General features: G+C 42.6%; 1 protein-coding gene across 4 annotated transcripts in view; it reads left to right on the top strand.

The window, feature by feature from the left end:
• Positions 1-14,718, top strand: part of LOC144174882 (sodium- and chloride-dependent glycine transporter 1-like) — a 112,134-nt gene extending 97,416 nt beyond the window's left edge. For all 4 annotated transcript variants that reach the window (XM_077703842.1, XM_077703841.1, XM_077703839.1 and 1 more), the window contains exons 11-15: positions 843-974; positions 1,623-1,722; positions 3,687-3,793; positions 6,856-7,023; positions 9,712-14,718. In XM_077703842.1, the coding sequence (XP_077559968.1) occupies positions 843-974; positions 1,623-1,722; positions 3,687-3,793; positions 6,856-7,023; positions 9,712-9,957 (753 nt within the window). In that variant the 3' untranslated portion in view covers positions 9,958-14,718. The remainder of the gene's footprint in view (positions 1-842; positions 975-1,622; positions 1,723-3,686; positions 3,794-6,855; positions 7,024-9,711) is intronic.
• Positions 14,719-15,686: the final 968 nt, after the last annotated feature.

Below are 15,686 nucleotides of genomic sequence, written 5' to 3' on the forward strand. Positions count from 1 at the left end.
AGGCGGACAGTGCAGCACAAGACGAGGGACAAAAACACAGAAAAAGACAGTGTGCTATAGCGCACTGTTTGTCGTTTTCGGTGTTTTTGTCCCTCTTGTGCTGCGCTTCGACATGTTGCCATGTACTAACTCACCCAAACCACTACCATAAATTTCCGAAGGAATGCCCACCCGAAGTAGAGATATATCAAGCAAAAAATACGGGATGGGCGCACTTCCGGGTCAGGTGTGAAAAACTACAAAACAGTGGCCGTAGCGCTAACCAAAACTGCGGAGATGGGCGAACTTACCGGTCAAATGCAGAAAGGACAAATAAGTGAACGCATCGACACATGAATAGATGATTCGCGTTTACTTCGTTCACGTATCGGCGCTAATGTCATTGATTTTAGGGAGTGGGCGATCTTTGGTGTCTTTTAGTAAATTAAATAATTCATGGGGGGGGGGGCGATGTTTCGGGAGAGGGCATTCTCTCGGAATTTTACGGTACTTTGCTGAACGTCACGCGGAAGCCGTGTTATGCTCTTCAAGGAGCTGTTTTTCTCTCCCAGACGGCAACACCATTTTCTAGAATGGGCCATTTAATGCGTTTGCATATAAAACAGCCTGAAACCTAAAAACTAGTTTCAAAGGTTATGCACAGTGAGCATAGCAGCAACATGCTGTATGATATGTTCTTTCCCTTTTTGCGCACGTGTGCTGAGCTATCGTGCGCATACATTGACGTGAGCACAAATGGGCCCAGAAGGGCTTGTGAGGTTTCGTGCAGTGGCCCCTTTTGCACGAAAATGTCAGTTGGGTATTTTTTACATTAAAGATGCTAACTGCATTCTGCTTCGCAGTTCACCATCATCGAGACAGTCGTCACCACCATCGTGGACACCTTCCCTGAGAAGCTTCAGCACAGGAAGCCACTCGTACTTCTCGGAGTTTGTACTACCTTGTTCCTCGCTGGACTTATCATCTGTACCAATGTGAGTAGTGCCAGAAAATTATGTGCAGTCATGTTTTTGCCCTGTACTAGCATTGGCGCTATTTTTGTTGTAAGCCCACAGGCTGATTAGGAAGCAAGAAGTTAAGAAACAAGTTTTCAGACATTTTAAGTCAGTGTTCATGGCTTCAGGGCAGATTTTTGGCAGACTGCCAAGGCTTAAGCTGTAAGCAAAGTTATTATGCTGCCGCAGAATCAAGGCTAAACTTGCTAGGTTGCTTGTCGTGGAATATGCACAATCGCAGGCTATAAGCGAGTAGGCCGTGTTCTTTCATGGTTATATCATGGGTTTGTGATTATTAACGATTTACAGTGCTTAACCTGTTTTTTGTATGTATAAATATGCGTATATATATAAAAATAAACCGGGCAATTCTGCCTAGAACTGTTTCTCGCCCCTAAATTTTGTTTTCTATATTTCGTTTCGTCTTTGAAGTTTGGCGGCACACTTTTCAAGTACTACACGGTAAAAATGTTTTATTTAATCCAACTGCCAATGAACAGGCAAGGCAACACAAAAGAAGGTTTTGAGAAACAAAACAATAACACCTTTGTTTGTTTATTTCTTGCAGCACCCAAGCTTTCATTTAGAGAATGGTAACCTAATGTATTTTTGCCTTTTTTATTACAGGGAGGCATGTACGTGTTGCAGCTCATGGACAACTACTGTGCTAGCTTCTCTGCCCTCATAATAGGCCTTACTGAAATCATCGTTATATCGTGGGTCTACGGTGAGTTACTGGCACGGCTATATAAACATTGCCAAAGTGATCGTGACAACTTTGTGTTATTAAAAAGGTGGAGGGCCTGAATGAACAAGCTGGCAACGAGAGCCTACTAGGGTGAATAAAAATATAGGGCCAGGAAAATGGTGCACATTAGTCACTTGGTATTATAGTTGAACTTCGTTATAAGAGGCATGGATGTAAGAGACGATCGAGTATAAGAGACACTATTCACTCACTTGGATGGCCGCCCTATCTTTCCCGTTAATTTGCGCTCTTTTATAACAAACATCGGAAGTAGAAGATAGCTGTCTATAAAGGACAAGTTATCCTTGAATTTTAGTCAACAATCTCGCTTGCAACAGACATTGGAACTTTAGATGCGGTACCACCAGTCACTAACTGCAGTTGGGTCCGTTGTGGAATCGTAGGGGACGACAGATGCCCACAGTTACTATTTACGATAACTTCAGCAAACGCACAGTGGTTCAGTCAGCTATGAAACCATGACGAGAAGCGCTGCCAATGGAAATGCAACGTGCCGAAGTAGTTGAAGCTTACCGCCAATGTACGAGTGCGACTGCGCATGCAAGCTTCTGCCAAGCCAAGAATACTGGGGGTGCGCAGTGGGTTCTCCCAATTGTGTAGCTCCCAGTCAAGAAGCGTCACAGATGCTGAGTCCTGCAAGCGTGACAAATAGCCAGAGCACACAGCAAAAGAAGCTGTGCGCTCTTGGCTCTTCATCAGGCTTGTGAACATGACATCTATGATTCATTTTCCACAAACAGGAAAGAAGAGAAAGCTTGTAGGACCTGTTGTAAAAAACAGCGCAAATACAGTCATGAAGTAAACAAACATCCAAAACTATTTCACAAATTGTGGGGACAAAAGATTAGTTAGAATAAACCTTTTACGTTTTTTGAGCTTATTTTAGTTGTACAGTGTCCACATTGAACTAGGGGTTGATCAGTTAGTGAAAACATGGTTTCCTTCTTATAAGAGACCTCTCATATAAGAGACAGAACCTGCTACCCAATACGTGTCCCAGAGATTGGTTTTGGAGGGGGCGAATTTTTTTTTTGGGGGGGGGGCGAATTTTTTTTTGTGTGTGGGGGGGAGGTGAGGGGGGGCGAATAAAGAACTGCTCCCCTCCTTGCACCAGTTTTTCGGAGGAGGTGATAACAATGCGGGCGTGCGCGCGTATGCGGAGTAACCCGCTTGCGCACAATCACTTAGCGGCACAGTGGTTTTTGGCCCCCCTTGGTGGTACAACGGCTGACTCGAGCCCGCATTTCTGACGGTCGCAATACGTTTGTGGCCTCGCCCAAGAGGGATGCTAAAAAACAAAAAGTAAAAAGCTGAGGACCTCTTTGGGTGGGGGAGGGGCGATCGCCCCCTTCGCCCCCCCCCCCTTTGGACCACTACTTGGTTCAACTTTAGTGATCAATGGTAGAAAATGTACAACCAAGGTAAAAGTGGGTCTTATTTGTTCATTTTGTTTTGTTGGCAGAGACATGCATGTCAGATAACAGTTGCGGTGGCACAAAAAGATCCACTCTAATGTGAGCTTATCATGTTTAACTTTGCGTTTAACAAAGTTGTCGCCGTACCGTAGTTGCCTTTTCATCATAAATGTAATGATTAATCTCCACGTAACTGTTATGTATAGAGATTGTGCTTACCACTGATGAAATGGTATTTGGTAAACTTTTCTAGTACATGTTTGGTGTTCACATTCTTTGGAGTGTTCGGTTTTGCCTCTGATAGATTGAATAACCCTTTACATAATGAGATGACAAGTTGAAGAAATATTCCTAGTTTGGGTGGACTCTTGACTGACCGGAACCGACTAATGGGTTTTCAAAGTAAAGGCACATTAATCGAATCAATTGTTGTCTTGATTATGGTACGTCACCTTCTTGTTCTATGCCAAGTTATCATTCGCCAACAATTTGTTGTTGCTTTGACAGGTGTCGACCGGTTCCTGGATGACATCAAGGTTATGCTCAACCACTACCCATTCCCTGTGCACTACTGGAGGTTCATCTGGAAGTATCTCGTGCCAACGATGATTTTGGTAAGGACCCGTCCTGTCCTTTTCCAGAATAATCACGTGTCAATACAGCAAAGTGGCATATCTTAAAAATACTGACACAATATGACCATGAATTTAGTGAGCAGAAACTATTACCTCAATCGAATGCCGATACCTGTGCATGTATTTTTGCCTCATATGTATGCAAAACCTAATTTTTCACCAGACGTGTTTGATAACACAAGAACTGCAACACAAGTCGTGCCGTGTGTCTTGCTCAACGCGTCAAGACTTCGGAGCGCATGAGAGATTCCCAGTTTAAGCAGATTTCCACTATTGCACACAGCTTGCCAAATGACACACCTCTAAACCCAAGTGTAGCTTTGATGCGTAAAATCCCTATTTCAACCCTAAACGATGTGCTATGTACGGCTGCTTTAAAGCACACACCCATCTGTTGGGCTATCAAGCAACTTGCTATAGGGTGCATGTGATGACTTTTGGAATGACCTGCTGATATCATCTTGGGACCACGTTGAAGATAAAATTGATGATAATGGCGATGTGAATATCACATGAGCAGAAAGTTGAGGTAACTGCTCTCGTGAATGAAATATGAAGTGGCGCGCATTAAGTGTGCAGATTTGGAAACATTACATATCAGCTGTCAGAACGCCTGTACGCTTTCCTTAAACAACCCTCTAATAAAGAAATTTTTGCAGAATATGACTCAGACATTTATCTATAACTGCTGCAGAAATATGCTTACATTTATTCACATTTCTTGGAGAGGAAATCAGTTATAACTAGAACAAATTTACAACTGCAGTTTTTTTAGTAAGGATCTTAAGCGTGCTTGACAAACATGACACTTTGTCGTTTTACCTAATGTATGCCTGACAGATGTGCATCTTCGTGTGAGCTCAGCTGGTTGATGATCGACCATTTGCAGTCAAAACAATCTTGGCCCATTAGTCTCAACCATTGCTAGAAGCCACATGTCTTTTCCCTTATATTTTCCCATCTTCCCTGACCTTTCGTGAGCCCCCTGAAATTCTTTCTTCCACTGCAAAGAAGCAAACAGGGCTACACCTCTACTTAACATCTCTGCATTTCAATTCATTCTTCTCTATTCCTCTTGTTAGACAATACAGATTCTATTCACAACTCCTTTCCACAATATTCAGTGCGTGCACACATTTAGGCTGTAATTTTAATGTATATTGCGTCCAACATATACATGCCTAGAAATGAAATATTGTTTGAAGAAGCAATATAAACACTTGTGCCCTGAAAAAAATAATTTGTCGTTTAAACGATAATCTTCTGCAAATTAGTTTTCTGTCAGTTATGCGCCTCCATTTGTCTACTTAGTTTTTTAGCTCGCTTGCAAAAAAGGCTTATTTTGTAATTATTAAAAAAAGACTCATTACATTCTGAGCTGCATGTATGTATATATTTTGGGCATTGTGTTATTTAGGTATCTGCTACACAACCGCGGCCTCTTCCACTCCCAGGGATGTTAGTCGGCATTTCTTGTTACAGTCTAGTCCACTTATAACAATATCCAAGTGCCAAGGAAATCCCATCGTTGTAACCGATAATTGTTATAAGCGGGTTGCGAACTAAAAAGACGGAATAGAGCTCAAAACATTTCATTCGCATGCCAGCAAGGTACTACTACTACTAATTCGCGGAAAAGAAGGCACAGTCGGCCACCTTTTTTTGCCGCGTGTGAAGCTAGCGCAAATCTTTCCAAGAGCATCTACTGGTGCTTCACCTAGCTGAGGTAAATCTCCTTGGCGGAAACTTAAAGTCCCCCAGGGACTGTGTCACGCATTGGGCCTCCTACGAAGACACCACCTGAGTAGGCTGGGCAACCGCGTCATTAGAGTCGTTACTGCTGCACTTTTGGTGCACAATATCACCGGATTCAATCGTTATATTCGATATCGTGGCGCTGGAGCATTGTAATAAGCGGTTTATTTTACCATTGAAAGAATTCACAAGTTGACGGTGCCTTAGCTTTTCATCGTTATATACGATATATTGTTATAAACAGTATCGTTATAAGTGGACTCGACTGTAGGTGCAAAACACACATTGCAGTTGCATTGTAGCTGTTGATAATGGTGCAAGCAACTGCAACATGGACAAGAAAAAATTGGCCGCATATCTGCTCACTTCACGATAAATGTCGTCGTAAGACAATAGTCCTCTGCTTTTCCACACTTTTTGCCTCCCGTCTCGTTCCTCCCATGATAAACACAGAGAAAGTTTGCTCAAGTCAATTTAATTTTGCCAGGTTTCACTGCGCGCACGCTATCTACTAGAACCTTTTGTTACTGGAATGCTGGAAGTCTAGACTCGCGTCCGAGCACTTCTTGTATTTTTAGGTCAGAACATTGTTCTTAATGTGTGTTTTTTAATTTGCTATCACAACATTAAAAGAACGTTGCAAATACCAGTTTTGTATTGCTGTTTTGTCACAAATATGCCTAATGTTTTCTTTTCGCTGAAAAATTTGGAAAAGTATAACGTGTGTTTTAGAGTGGTTTGGCAAAGTTTTGCCTACTTAAACTTCTCATTGAAGAATATTCTTAAGTCATTGCTGGGTGGCTGAATTGAGACACAAACAGACATACAGAAAGAGAGATAAAAATTTTCGAGTTTAAATAGCCGAAGAAAGGCTAACGTCTTTAAAAAGAATAGCATCGTTTAAATACATGCTGCCTTTCACCTATAAGTGCAATTTTCGTCTCATGGACATCAACGAGCTGCCGATGCGTATCTGTGAAAAGTTAGTCTTTTTTTGTGGATTCTGAATCAGTATTTTCATTTGAAGGTGTCCATAGATCTGCTGTTCATGGATACACAAATTTTAATTGCGACTTTGTTTGAATTCTGACTTCTGTAAAAGTGTAGGTGGTTTGGCGACAGCATGGTTAGGGACTTGGTTCAGAATAACAGCGGTTGGAGAACTGTTTGCACTCAGACGGTGGATAGATAAAATAAAAATTGCCTGCGGCTTCCCCTACTCTGTGTTCTCGAACATGAATTAAGTTGATCTTAGGTTTGTAAATGTCGCCTGTTGTTTTACCCAGGCCATCCTGGTGTTCTCGTGGATCGACATGCCCGCAACCAAGTATGGCGACTACGAGTTCCCCGGCTGGGCCACCGCAGTGGGCTTCATGTTCTCGTTCGCCTCGGTCAGCGCCATCCCCATCGTGGCCATCACCAAGATCTACAACGCCCGCGGAACTCTAAAGGAGGTGGGTGACACCCACTGAGCACCAGTCCCACGAGTTATAGATCAGTAAATGCAATGGACTGAGTAAACTCTGCAAATGGTGGTCTAGGTTATTGTACATACAGTTTGAAATTTGATCTTTGCTGTGACATACACAATGAGAGCATTATGTTTTGGTGCCTGACCATGTTATAATGTAGTTAGAATTGCCAAGTCAGGTACAAAGCTTCATCTATCACTCAGTTTTTTTCATTTGTCTGTAGGCATTTATGTGCACTGTGAACTACGGGAGCTTTAACTTTAGTGCACGTAAATGTGTTGTAAAGTGCGGGCAAGCTATAAAGTGAAACTATGACTACTTTACTGAGTTTTATTACCCCAATAAACTCAAGAAGCACAGTAGATGTCAATGTACAGATGATCACCATTTCATTTCTTATCCATTTGGTCACAGTGTAAAGTAACACAAGGCCCCTGGTGGTAATACTTAGTATACGTCTTCTATCTTGAGGTCATGGCCAGTGCACCTTTCATACTTTCTTAACTGCACCCGCATCAACTGCACCCGCACTTCTCAACTGAGCTCGCAACTGCATCTTGCGATAACCCAGACTCCTCGTTAACTTCATGTCATTTAAAACAAATGCATCTCTTGCACATTCTTAGGGAAACGTCAGCCACATCTTGTTTTCAATGAATACATGGCCAGAAAGTGGCTCTTATTTAACGTAAATCTACAGATGGGAATGAAGTTTGCTTGTAAGGAATGAGGACTGATAGTTTATTCAAAAACATTAAGAGGTGTTCTTACCAAATCTTAAAATGCAGCCAAAACATTCCTACAGTGTAGTCAGAAACTTTGATGCTTGTACGGCTCTGTACGTGCATGCATCCCTGACAACGAATTGTCTCTCTCGATATGAGAGATGCCTCTCCTCAAGGAGGATGTGTCACCCGATCGTCATGTCAGTGTTGTGTCAATTGACGTGGAGCTTGTGGCAATGCTTGCGTCTTCATGAAAGCAGCTGTCATCGTATGGCGTGTTTCTAGCGATCTCCTCGGAAAAGGAATTAATTGTGACTTGAGTTCATTTATCCCCCAGAGTTTCGATAATTGTAGTAATGTGGTTTGCGAGTTCAGTGTTGTCCCATTTCCTGTTCTCGGTAATGAGATGGTAAAAAGCGCACTAGACGGGGACACAAGAAAATACAGTGGCACGGGATTAGCGCTCGTCCCGTGTCACTGTCTTTTCTTGTGTCCCCGTCTAGTGCGCTTTTTACCATGTCGAAGTCGTATCACCAACTAGCCCAAATTTCTGCCTCGGTATTGAGATTTGGTTGCTGGCTTTGCTCGCCGTTTCATGTTGCATGCTGACCAAGACAATCGGCAAAATAAAGAACAAGTAGAAAAACAAGTCTTATTGCCACCAAGGAAGTATTCTCAGGGCATATATACTATCTTTTGACATACAATCGACTTTCCACGCTGTTAACTGGACACGTAGGCCCCTACCTGTACCATATGTATAACATATGTGTGTATAGCATATGTATGTATATATGTAAATATGGATGAGCCGTTTTTCGTTTCATATGTGAACAAGGGACCCATACAGGCCCCGCAACGTCATTGTTTCTTCTACTGTGTAGACTATTTATAACGTAACCGCTTATAGTGCGGGATCAGATATAACGCGGGTTTTCCTGGCCGCCGACCAGTAGGCCTCCCACAGAAGTCAATGCATAAGCTTACCACTTATAATGCGGTTGCCCGAAGTGCAATACTGCTTAAAGTGTGGCTTTTTGGCGGGTGTGCTGATCGACTGGCGCAGCTGGGGCATCGTTTTAGTGTAGCGAGAAAGAAAAACAGATGGAATCAGCCATCCCACCATATGCACGCTCCCTGCTCTCCTCCAACTTTGACACATAAAAAAAAAATACGCACCTTTTAGTTCGTGTGTTTTGTTTGCACGCACGTGATAACTACAACTGCTCTTGCTTGATGAACCTTGAAAGGTAGCGAGTCCCCCCTCTTGTCCTCGCGCGGTAAGTTGTTTCTATGATAACATTGTGCAGAGAACCAACCACCGCTTTCCTTTTCGAACATCTGGAGAAAGCGAGCCACGATGCCGAAGGTTTCCACTACCTGTACGTTGTGCTGTAACTGCCTTCGTCATGGTGAACGCGAGCTGGGGTAAAAAAATAAAAGAAAATCCTGCTTGTGTTCGTATCGCATTCTCCCACGGAATCCGTTCATAGACACTAAGAAATATAGACGTGCTCCCTCAAAACACAAACAAGTTACAGCCGCGCCCACGATTTGAAAGAGTCTGCAGCAGCTTGTAAACCGTGAAGTAGCGTCTGATGTGGAAAAAAGAAAGACGAAATAAAGACTGCACCTCTGCCTTTAAAAGGCCTCCATTTGAGGTATGATATACAAAGAATGATTGAAAGGTAGATGGCGATGTGATTGGATGCGGTCATGTTTTGTCTATAGCGTAGTACCGCTTATACTGTGGATTTTTTTGGCTCCCGCGACACATTTTATAAACGGTCTACACAGTGGTTGTTCTTTATTTTGGCAAGTGTGTGTTTGTTCCGGCCTTGTTTCGTTTAACCAGATGAGCTTTCATCGAACTCTGAACTAGGATATATTTAAATTAATTTAAAAAGAGACTGTTCCTCACACAAATGGCTCTGTGTCTGTGCAGCGCATCAAGATGCTGGCCCAGCCCACAGCTGACTGGGGCCCCAAGCTGCAGATGCACCGCATGGAGACGCACAGTCCCAAGCACACCGACTCGCAAGTGCCGCTGGCGCTGCCGAGTTACAACCAGGACGGCGACGACGACACCGACTACCCCGTCTACTACAAGCCCGACAACGGCGACTCCGAGTCGGAAGCTGGCGGCATCAGCTTAAACATCCCAAAGAGCCTCTACGAGACAGGCCTATGAGGGCACTGTCGTGCGTCACTTGCCGCCGAAAGGGGGCTGGAGCCACGGGGCCGTCTCGGACTTTGATGCGGCCCCCACGTCGCCGGCATGACGTCTTCCTCACAAGTGCCGCAGCAGCACCGTCTTCCAGAGAGAGCTTCGGGGCCCGCACTTCGGCTACCAAGACAGTCCGAGGTTGTCCGTACACCCAGTAGCCGTACAGTAGACAACGGTTGAGTTAGTACGTCGCTTGGAAGCGGTTTGCACGCAAGGTAGTGCGAACTTAGTTTCTTAAGAAACGCTTCGATACACGGAATAGAAAACGATTTCGGTTTTTGCTGAGTTCTTTCAGGACTCGCCAACTTTGCGTACTACTTTTCTTCCCAAAGCTGCACCCCAAAGGCTCAAAATGAGTCTACAAGTATCATGAAACTTTTTGTTTCTTGTAGCTTTGCATTCAGTAAGTTGGGGCCCGTTGAGGCAAGAACACGACTCTCCAATTCTTTCTTCGGAGAAACTCTTAAGATATTTATGGGTTCGAAAAAGAAGGAAGAGTATCTGTAGAAGTCTACACGGGAACCAGCATGACAGATTTAGCTTTTTATTGCTGTCATAAGTGGCGTTTACCAGGGAACTATTTTACATGCCTTCTGCGTGAATAACGTTGGTGTCAGTCACTGTACCGCAGCTCGACACCTCGAATACACTCATTCAGTGCTGGCCATCAGCTAACGATTGTGGCTAGCTTATGGACACTTGCGTTGCAAGTGAATGCAGGAAGAAATAATGAACACAATGGCTCTTGCGGTTTGTAAGAAAATGGATCAGGAGGAGCCACAGTGTTATGAGGCTGCACTTGAGAAATGAGTGGAAGAGCTGTTAGCGCGTCACACCAGTCGTAAATCAATCGCTAAGGTCTCCTCCGTAGTGACTTTACCAGATAACTAGGTGGTAATGTGCTTACGTTTATATTGCGTTCCTGCCTGTACAGCACTTACACGTATTGGGCAGTTTGATTTGGACCTTGGAGTTGGTGTTGCGTATCAAATGCGTGCATTAGTAACCTGAGGTTATACTTAGGGATGATAACTGTAAATCAGCGTTTCTTTCGAAAAACGTTTGTCTTACTTATTCTGAGACACATGCTTTGTTTCAACTTGACATCTGATGCTGTTTTGAATTACACGAGCAATATCACTTTGGTGTCGGGCTTGTGAAGATAGAACTGCAGAGAGAGAGGATTGCCAGCTGTGCCTGCATTTCAAGCCAAAGTATTAGGCGGGACTGCACTCGCACACAATGCTGATTTCAGTAGACCAATTTACGGTAGCGCCACTGCATGAATGCTTGCGCGCATTTTTTAGCGAATTCGTAACGTTTGGAACTTTGTACATGCCACCCAAAGAGGAAGCAAAGCTTCGATGTCAAGTTGAGACAAAGTACACTCCTGTGAAGATGGTGCTCTGGGCATCGAGTGTGTCCATGTATTATATTGTTCTCTAGTGAAAGAAGTCCCAGTGAGAAACACGAGATATCACCAGTCACACACACAAAACTCAGCTTTTTGTACATTCTGCTTCAATGTATATCATCTGTGGGTGGGGTGTAGCACAGATACAGTCACTTTTACGGCCCTCTGTAGAGGCCCTTAACACTACGGATCTGTCACACATATCACAATCTCGTGCGGTTTTTCACGTGTTTATTCAACCTGCTCATGGGTCCTGCATATTCAGTATAAAGCGATGTGACTAGCTACAAAAGAAAATCAGCTCTCTTTTTGCGCTGTATATAAGGTACTCTGTTCACACTGATTCCATATCAGCTGGCTATGCATTTTTACATGGCGTAAACCTGGGTACACATTGGGTGGCCAAAAACCACCATCTTTATTACACTGTACGAGTTATTTGAAGAAAGAATAGGTACGAGGGCCACAGATCCCTTCTCAAACTTTCTTTTCCCATCAAGGCTGCAAGGAACAAAGAATAATCGCATAATCAGACCACGTATTCTGATTTCGCAGATTATATTTTTCAAGTTGTTGCAGTAGGCCGCTATAGAAAATTTGATCGTGGCTCTAAGCATACGTTAAAATTGCAGACATACTCCTTTAATCGTTTGCAAGACTGATTCGGCCATTGGTGCACATGTCCGCAAAATGCTCCGGCTTCAAATCTGTTATGTGGATGCTGCAAGCAAAATTGGGAAATTTTTACCAACGAATAACGACCGCAAATCCTCTTAGATGAAGAATTCGTGTAAGCAGCCGGTATGATTTTTTTTAAGAATGGAAAACTTCGAGAGGCTGAATTAGAGGCAGTGCCACATGAGCTTTGGCATGTTTGGGTTCGGTTTCAGGTTAAGCTTATTATTGCTACTGATGTAACGCGAATTAAAAACTAGCAAGTCCCATAGTCAAAGACTAAACAATGCAACTGGTATCAACAAACCATGGTAATATTTTGCGGTGCTTTCTCTCGTTTGATGGGTAACACAGAAAAGTAGCAGCTCGATGGTGAAAAACGCGCGTATTTATTCATAGAGATGATATACACGATAAACAGTATCCAGAGAGCAGTGATCAACTTGTACATAGTCATATGTGTAGATTTGTCATGAAGCTGCTATATAGTGCGTACTTACGTATGATGTGTTGTGCTTTTAGTTTGTTTCATTCGTGCACTTTTTTTGCTGCTATCGCTGTTGAGGCTCCAGGTGCACTTAGTTGTTGGCAGCGTGGTGATGAAAGGATTAAGCAGCATGTGTAAGTATGTATGGTTACAGGCTGATTGTGCATGGAACGAACGAACAGAAAAGCTTACCTGATCACAAAGCCATGTAGACGTCTATCTATGTAAAGTCATGCATAATTTTTTATACTGAACCGAATTGCAAAGATCAGTCGGAAACTTGACAACAATGCAAAATTCACAGCTTAAATCGATTAGATTGTGAAAATGTTGCTAAATTTAAAGTATCATTTTTACAGCTGTGGGTAGCGAGAGACATTTTAATTGAATTTCAAAACTTAATTTTTATTAACAAAAGTGTCCGCCTTTAACTCAGCAACACACCATTTCACTGTTAGCACTTGATGTAATTACCGCCTACGCTGCAACAATAAAATGCACATACAACATGTCGTGTTTAGGTTGGTATCGGCAGCCACTAATCATTACATGCAGTTCATAGATAGGTAGGCTGTGTGATGGCGATCTCAAGCAGAAGCCTGCCGTGATCTTCTTGGAGACATGCTGGTATGATTTAAGAAAGGTGCTGATTGCAACCTTCTTTTTTAAAGCACTAAAAGCAATGCCACCACAGCTGTATACGTAAACACATTATGCCAACCTTATTCACACGCGATGGGAAGTCTCCTAGGGACGAGGTTTTTGCTCAGAATTGTCGAGCGGGAAACACAAGATGTGATAGCCGTCATAGATCGTGTGACGTTAACGATCGGCCCATGCGGACTTGTGCCAACCGGAACATGGTGACGTGTGCGATGTGTTTGTTGTCGCCTGTTGTTAACGAGCGTGGTTGCTAGTCATTTTTGCCTGTTTGGCGCACGCATCACTGTTGCAGCCGGAAGATGTGTTGTGTGGCCAATGTCAGTCGCCAGTGGGCCTTGTGTTCGCACCCAGCGTTGTAAATTTTTTAACACGTTCTACGGAATGTTCTAATGTACGTATCTGCCTCGAGATTTCCTGTAATATGTGTGAGCACAAACAAAAATTGCAATTTAGGAATTGTGCTATTACATAAAACGAAAGGCATAGCTATAGTTGCTGTGCAATAACTCTCTTCTAACAACTTATTTGGAATTCGGCGTCATAATGAAACAGTTTAGTTGTGCAAAAGCTGCAATAGCCATGGTTTATTAGCTGGCCTCGCACACTGGTACAAAATGACTGCGTGCGCTGCTTTTTGTGCTTCATAAGTGGCAGTGATTGACAATACCTTTACTACTGTAACTTGCTGTTTTGTTTCCGATCACTGTTTTCTGTGGCATTGCTTTGTTTTGATGTAGTTAATGTTTTTCACGCTAGGCTTGGGAGGGCATTTCAAAAGGCTCGTTAAAATTGTCATGAAGCCATCACGATGCATAAAATAGAAAAATTTCATTCTGGACCTAACGCTATTCTTTGCTTACGACCTCTGCCCGAACTATATCTGTGGCACTCACTCATCACCTATTGAAAATATATGTAATGTTGAGGCATCAAAATGTATGAAAAGAAAAGATGGCTACATTGGCAATTTTTATAATCACTTTGACTTGCCTAGTTCTTTCTCTTTTTTGAGAATTATTTTACCTGCTTGCAGACCATACCGAGATCTTTTGAGACGAGTGAAAAAGTTTTCACGATGCTCTCCCGAGTCCAGCAGCTTTCCCAGTAAACTAGTTTATGTAAAGTTCTTATGCAATACTTGCTTTACAATAACTAGCGTAAGGTGCATGTATAACAGCAGATGCGTATAGCTATATAGGTTCTGTTTTAGCGACGAGTGCTGTGAAGCGTCAACATGCTACTTGCATTATGCAACATCGGTGTCTATGTCGAACCACGTGCTCAACAAAATGTATTCGAAGTGTTTGTTCGTCTTTGTTTGTACATATACAATGTAGCAAATGACATCCCATCGTTCTTTGTGAGCTTGGGAACGTTCTGTAATTTGATTTTCTTTGTATGATTTCATTTCACTACGCATGGCATCAAAACTGTTGCATGGACGATTACATAATAAACATCTGGAGACAACATTCTGCAAATCTGCCATTTGTGGCCTCGTCATCAATGCATGCAAACCGCGAATCAAGCCTGTAAGCGCCCGGAAGCGAAAAACTTGGGAATTTAAGGGACTGCGAAGACAAAATACCACTTTGTTCAATTCGAAATACAGTAGACTCTTGATAATTACAACTGGAAAGGACCACATGATTTTGTTTGAATTATCAGATTGATTGGTTTTAGGGTTTAACACGCCGACGCAACGCAGGTGATGAGGCGCGCCGTAGTGGCGGGCTCCGGATTAATTTGGACCACCTGGGGATCTTTAACGTGCGCCGAAATCTCGTACACGCGGGCGTTTTTGCTTTTCGCCTCCATCAGAAAAGCGGCCGTGGCGGCCGGAAATCGAACCTATCAGAAGTTCTCGTAATTGTAGCTTAATAAAATGCTTTGTTGGGCAAGTTGGTTTATGGGACCTTTGGATATCGACAAAACATCCGCATATATATATATATATATATATATATATATATATATATATATATATATATATATATATATGTATATATATATATATATATATATATATATATATATATATATATATATATATATATATATATATATATATATATATATATAATACAACCTACAGACATAATACTCATGTACTATTCGCACTTGAAAAAAAAAAAAGAATGAGCGGCTGCTTTGTCATTGAATGAGGCTTAAAAAACGTTTTCGATGCCAACAATGGGCAGCGAGTTTGATGCAAGAGTTTTCTGCACTGGTCAAGAACTTGCGGACCCCAGCAAAGTGCTCAAAAGATGCAAATATGCAGCTAGAAGCGGCAAGTGGAGCAGATATTTTCCGGCGAGGACAAAAAAAAAAAAGTACGACTTATCCGAATTTACATAACGGCGGAGTTTGAATTAGGCGGCCCTAAAACACATTGAAAACATAGCACGGCAAACAAAATTTTGAAACTTGTTTAAATTAACCGGAAGTTTGAAT

Source organism: Haemaphysalis longicornis, unplaced genomic scaffold (assembly GCF_048455015.1).
Source record: "Haemaphysalis longicornis isolate Haplotype H1 unplaced genomic scaffold, Haemaphysalis longicornis Haplotype H1 scaffold_3, whole genome shotgun sequence".
Lineage (NCBI taxonomy): Eukaryota > Metazoa > Arthropoda > Arachnida > Ixodida > Ixodidae > Haemaphysalis > Haemaphysalis longicornis.